At 37.8% G+C, this 6,700-nt stretch overlaps 1 protein-coding gene across 1 annotated transcript; it reads left to right on the top strand.

Annotated features, from left to right (window-relative positions):
- The first annotated feature begins 5,203 nt into the window (after positions 1-5,203).
- LOC112805608 (uncharacterized) lies at positions 5,204-6,082 on the top strand. The gene has a single exon (XM_025847970.1). The coding sequence runs from the start codon at positions 5,204-5,206 to the stop codon at positions 6,080-6,082; it is 879 nt and encodes a 292-aa protein (XP_025703755.1).
- The last annotated feature ends 618 nt before the right edge of the window (positions 6,083-6,700 follow it).

Below are 6,700 nucleotides of genomic sequence, written 5' to 3'. Positions count from 1 at the left end.
TTAAGTGATTGGATCCCAATTCCTTGGTAATCCAATCTCTCTAAGCTTGAACAATTGCCCAATTCCTTGATTTAATTGCTCATAGGAAGAGATGAAGTGTGGTCACTGATTATACCACATGTATTCCCAAATCAAAGTGTTGGTAGGATTACATGTCACAATATCCATCCAAACCCCAATTTGGTCCAACATGAGAAAGCATTTCTAGCATGATCTCTTCATCCCTTTTCCAAGGCTCAAAGGAGATCCAATTATGGAGAGTTTTTTTCCAAGACAACTAACCAATTGAATTAAGATTGAAAGCTTTCTAGTAAGATCAAGAGAAAAGAAAGAAGAAGAAGAATGAAAACTATAATTGATCCATCAAATTACAACAGAGCTCCCTAACCCAATGAAAGGGGTTTAGTTGTTCATAGCTCTAGAGATGAAAAATAGCAGAAAAGAAGAATCCATGCTAAAGTGTAGAAAAAGTAAATCTATAGAGAGTAGTGCCCAGAAGTGCCAAGCTCCTCTCTAGTTCAAAACTACTCCTATATATACTACTCCTCATGATCTTCTAGTGAGTTCTTCAAGTCTTGGATGTGGGCTCTGGACCTTGAGTTGAAGCAATTCTCATCTTTAGTGGGCCCAGCTTGCAGAAAAATATGAGTTAGGCTTGGGCATTTAGTGGGATTAACATTGAGTCACCTTTTTGGGTGTGAGAACGTTAGTGGCATTCACTTTTTCCACTAACGTTCCACCCTTATGTACCCACGTTAACTCCAACGTTAGTAGTCTTAACGTGACTACTAACGTCTTCTATTCAATCCTTGGCTAACGTTAATGGGACTCACCTTTCCCATTAACATTGGCTTGTGCCCCTTTTCACAAACGTTAATGGGACTCACTTCTCCCATTAACATTGGCTTGCCTCTTGCCCTTACGTTAAGTCTCACGTTAGCTTAGCTAACGTGGCTCTTAACGTGAGTGTTCTTCACCTTCGAGAGCGTTACTGACACTCACCTTTGTCACTAACGCTCCAATTGCCTAAAGTTCCTACGTTAGGACTCACGTTAACTAAGTTAACGTGGCTCTTAACGTAGTAAATGAAGCCATCTCCCAACGTTAGTGACAAAAGTAAGTGTCACTAACGTTGGTTCTTTGAATTCAACTCCACGTTAACTTTCACGTTAATAATCTTAACGTGAGAATTAACGTAGGCAATGCTAATGATCCAACGTTAGTGACAAAAGTGAGTGTCACTAACGTTGGCGTTGTTACTCCTCTTCCACGTTAGAGTTCACGTTAACTAAGTTAACGTGACTCTTAACGTGGGGCATTGCCTAGTTTCCCAACGTTAGTGGTGTTCACTTTTCTCGTTAACGTGGAGTTCCCCTTTTTCTTCTACATTAACTACCACGTTAACTTAGTTAACGTGGCTATTAACGTGAGCTATGGATGGCTTCGCAGGCGTTATTGGTGATCACTTTTCTCATTAATGTTGCAAGCTCCTTGCCATTCCACGTTAGTGTTCTCGTTAACTAAGTTAACGTGAATGCTAACGTGGTTCTTCCATGCTTCATTTGTCCTGAAATCAAGCAATTAAAGTGCATCAAAGCTCTAGCTAAAGTCATGAGATTATGCATCATCAAGTTATCATGCAATTCTAGCAAAAATCTCATGAAATCATGCAAAATTCACAATAGTTGCTTGAATCAATGTGGCAGTGTATATTCACCCAAAACTTGCCTTATTCACTAAGAAAATGCATGAAACTACCCTAAAACAATAAAGAAAAGGTCTGTGAAACTGGCCTAGATGCCCTGGCAACATTTACTAGTTTAGTATTAATAGCACTTTTTACTATTGTATTAGGAGTCTTTGACCTTTTGGGAGTTCTTCGAACCCTTTTTGGAGGTTGGCCATTCGGCCATGCCTAAACCATTTTGTTCTTATGTATTTTCAATGGTGGAGTTTCTACACCTCATAGATTAAGGTGAGGAGCTCTACTGTTCCTCATGAATTAATGCAAGTACTATAGTTTTTCATTCAATTCATGCCTACTTCTTCTCCAAGATATACTCTTGTACTTTATTCAGTTAAGTCAGACTAAAGGGGTGACCTGTGACAATCACCATCTATCTTCAGTACTCGCTTAACCAAGATTCGTGTGCCTGACAACCACAAAGCGGTCTACATGATGTTCAACGTAGTCATTGGACGATAGTCAGAGTATATTCTCTTGGGTCTCTAATCAACGATTCACATCATCTCTCCTGACAACAGAGCATTTGAATCTGAAATTAGGATCTTCGTGGTATAGGCTAGAACAATAGACAGCATTCCTGAGATTCAGAAAGTCTAAACCTTGTTTGTGGTATTCCGAGTAGGATCTGGGAAGCGATGACTGTGAAGAGCTTCAAACTTGCGAATGTTGGGTGCAGTGACAGTGTGAAAAAGGATCAATGGATCTTATTCTGATGCTAGTGAGAACCGACAGATGATTAGCCATGTGGTAGTTGTACCCTATATTTTTCATCCGAGACGAGAAATCCGATAGTTGATTAGCCGTACAGAAACCGTAGAGGACCATTTTCACTGAGGGGATCCTACAGCTTGCCATGGAAGGGAGCACGCATGACTGGATGAAGACAATAGGAAAGCAGAGGTTCAGAAGCAATAAAGCATCTCCAAACACTTATCTGAAATTCTCACCAATGAATTACATAAGTATCTCTATGTTATTTTTCATTTTATTTACCTTTTGATTATCAATACCTCATAACCATTTGAATCCGCCCGACTAAGATTCACAGGATGACTATAGCTTGCTTCAAGCCGTCAATCTCCGTGGGATCGACCCTTACTCACGTAAGGTATTACTTGGACAACCCAGTGCACACTACAAGAAAATGGAACATTTGTAACAAAAATTTTGTAACAAATTTAAAATTGTTACAAAAAACCATTTTTTTGTAATAATAGTTGCTGATTGTTACAAAAAAAAATATGTTTTGTAACAATATTACAAATTGTTACAAAACATCCAGATATTTTGTAACAATCTATTTTATTTTGTTACAAATTATGGTAGTTTTCGTAACGCCGTATTGTGTTGCAAAAAGTTAAATAGTTGCAAAAACTGGTAGTATTTTGTAACAAAATAGTTTTTTGTTTCAAAAAATCAAATATTTTGTAACAAAATATTTTTTGTCTGAAAAACTCAAATTATTTTGTAACAAAAAATTCATTTGTCACCAAATTCAACGTTGTTTGTAACAAGTTTTTTTTTTTGTGTCACAAAATATATGTATAATTTATAATTTTCTTTTCAAAATGTTAAAAACTTTAAGAATTAAAAAAATTGTCTATATATTTTTTTAAAATAATTGTATTTTGTTTCAGAAATTAAAGAAATTGTTTATATAAATCATTTAAAATATATTTTTTATATTATTTTTTTACATATTCATTAATTTTTAAATGATGTAAATATTAATTTATATGCCTTTATAAAATTAGTATATAAGTTTTAATAATCAGAATTTTAAGATAACTTAAAACTAATTTGTGAAATTTAAAATTTTTTTATTAATTTATAACTATAAATAACAGTAATTAAAAATATTCCAAAAAAATTAAAAAAACAAAATGTAGTGTAAAAACCTAAGAGTTAATATCTATAGTGAATGTAAAAAGTAAAAAAAAAACCCTAAGTTCCCCCATTCCCCCACCTCACTCGAAGCCTCACACCCAGCCACTCTCAAACCATCGCGCCGTCGAAACCCTATCTACGAGGGAGAATGGAGCTGCTGCCGGAGGAAGAGTCGCCAGCCTAGCCCCTGGGAGACGTCTCGGCGGCGTCGTGGTCCTCTACTCGCTCCTCAAATCTGCTTCGTCTGTGCCGCTGCTCACCTCTGTCCGTGTCGTCCTGGCCGTCTAGGCTCCCTGCGTTCTGCCTTCTCCGCCTCCGTGTCGTACCTCTTCTGTATCTACTACCTCCGTTTCTGTGGTCGTCTTGTTGGGTGACTCCTCTGCTGGCTGTGCTCTGTCCGTGCCGAAGCTCTGCTCGTGCCAAAGCTCTGATCGTGCTGTCAACTGTCCTCGCCTGTGGCCTGCGTCTTCGACGGTGGAACGGCCCCAACCTTTCACTCAGTGTGGTTCTGCTACTGACATTCTTCACTGTAGAGGTGATTTTTTTCTTATATGTAGTTATTGTACAGTAATTTTGTGGACTTCATTGTTGCTGTTTTATTGTAGGTTTAGAAGAGAAAAATTGATGCTAATTCCTAACTGTATCTGTATGTAAAAGTAGATGATTTAATATGTTATTCTGTTTGTTCTTTTTTCTTTGTTGAGGCTTGTATACTTATGTTGGAAAACCTGAGTTACATAATAAAGCAGAAGAAGCTTTTATTAGCACTAATTTCTTTCTCTGCCGTGCTTCGTTGGTCTGCTGCCGGTCTGCTCCGATCATCTCCTCTGCTGAAGGTAAGTCCAGTTTAATGTAGATGAACCTTGATTCTGCTGATGTTGTGACTGAAGATATTAATTTTATATCTGTTGGACTATATTAGTGTTATTAGCTTTTGCTTTCTTTTAACTCTGTTCAATTTTTTTTTTTACTTTTGTGATTATGAATTGAGTAAAGTAAGTTACTATTTGATCCTTAGTAACATAGAGATATGGATTAAATTTTGTTAATAATGTTGTGTATTTTACATTGCATTGAATTAGGATAGTTTATGCTGCTCTGCTCATCCGGCGTTGTCCTTTGCCTCTGCTGGTCTGATTCGGGTGTCCTTCTTCTCCTGCTAGTCTGGTCTGGTCCGGTTACGTTTCTGCTTAAGGTAACTTCAGTTTATTTGAGTATTGTTAAATATGCTGCTATCTGATAATCTTAGCTGAAATATTGAACATTGAGTCTGCTGAAGGTAACTTCAGTTTATTTGAGTATTGTTGGTTGATTATGCTGACGTTGTTGTGGTTGAAAGTATTGGTGTGTAACATGGTTGATTATCTGATTTTTAGGTTATTGGGAGAGTTGATATTTTTGTTCTATTTTTTATTTCTGGGCTTTATTATTTTGGTTCTATTTTTTGCACTTTTTTTGGTGATTTTGAAAGTGATAGTCCCGGTGATGCTATGTTATGTCATGCTGCTCTCTTTCTTTTCACTCTTTACATCCTTCTATCCATTCTCGTGTCCTGCAAAAATTAGTCCAATGGTCAATTACCAGAAATATTGGGTTAATTTTGATAGGTGTACTCCTGAGTTTAGAAAGTGCCTCGATGAATTATTTTTGGATATTGCCTTCTCTCAACCCGGTGTGAAAAATCAAATACGTTGTCCTTGTCCCAAATGCAACAATTTTATGTTCAAATTTAGAAATAAAGTTCATCATCATGTGCGCCAATGGGGGATAGTGACCTCTTATAAAACATGGGTGCATCATGGTGAGATACTTCAAGATACATCCACTATAGATGTGTCTGATCTAAATGAAATTGATTGTGAAAGGGAGAATGATTCTGCCACTTATAAGATGTTGTATAACATCTTTAGAGGAGAAACACTAGGGGAGACGCCGAGAGATTTCGCTACCAACGTAGATGAAAATATAGAAGAAGAACCTCATCAGGGGGCAAAGAGGTTCCAGAGGCTAATGAGGGATTATGAGCAAAGCCTGTATCCGGACAGTGGGATATCAAGGTTATCTTTCATTGTCAAGTTGTTTCAAATGAAATGTCGCTATGGATGGAGCAACAATTCAGTTGATGCTTTGTTGCTCTTTCTAAAAAGCATATTTCCAAAGGAAAACTCTTGTCCAACTTCATTTTATGATGCTCGAAAAGTGATTCGAGATTTGGGATTAGATTACGAGAAGATAGATGCTTGTGTGAATGATTGCATTTTGTTTCGGGGGCAAGAATATGCTGATCTTGATGAATGTCCAAAGTGTAAGCAATCTAGATGGGTGAAGGGGAGGGGGAATGAAAAGGATAACCTTCGGAAGAAGGTACCCCAGAAGACACTAAGATACTTTCCGTTAAAACCTAGGCTTCAAAGGATCTTCATGTGTGAAGAACAGCGTGAGCAATAAGGTGGCACAAAGAGAAACGACTTGACGATGGAGTCCTAAAACACCCAACAGATTCGATGGCGTGGAAGACATTCGATGAGGAGCACGAATGGTTTGCACGTGATGCTAGAAATATCAGGCTTGGAGTTGCTAGTGATGGATTCAATCCGTTCGGCAATATGAACATTTCCTATAGTACTTGGCCAGTTGTTCTCATCCCATATAACTATCCTCCTTGGATGGCTTTGAAACATTCAAATTGGATGTTATCTCTACTTATTCCAGGCCCTAAATCCCCTGGCAATTCTACTTAAAACCGTTAATTGAAGAGTTGAAAGAATTGTGGGAAGGGGGTGTTGAAACATTTGATGTGGTTCAGAGACGAAACTTTAAGTTGTCTGCCTCAGTTTTATGGACAATAAATGATTATCCAGCCTATGCTATGTTATCCGGTTGGAGCACTAAAGGTGCACTAGCATGTGCGTGTTGCCACAGGGAAACTAGTTCTAAGAGGCTGAAACATTGACACAAGCATTGCTATATGGGTCATCGCCGCTATTTGCCGCATGATCATCCGTGGCGAAGAAATAAGAGTTCTTTCGACAATACCAGGGAACTTGGTGAAGCACCTAAGCCACT

The sequence above is a fragment of the Arachis hypogaea genome, chromosome 6, assembly GCF_003086295.3.
Source record: "Arachis hypogaea cultivar Tifrunner chromosome 6, arahy.Tifrunner.gnm2.J5K5, whole genome shotgun sequence".
NCBI lineage: Eukaryota > Viridiplantae > Streptophyta > Magnoliopsida > Fabales > Fabaceae > Arachis > Arachis hypogaea.
The sequence above is the reverse complement of the archived record's forward strand: the minus strand, read 5'-3'. Positions and strand labels throughout refer to the sequence as shown.

Excerpts from the sequence above, each read along its gene's own strand:
- LOC112805608 (XM_025847970.1), top strand. The coding sequence starts at position 5,204 with ATGGTCAATTACCAGAAATATTGGGTTAATTTTGATAGGTGTACTCCT.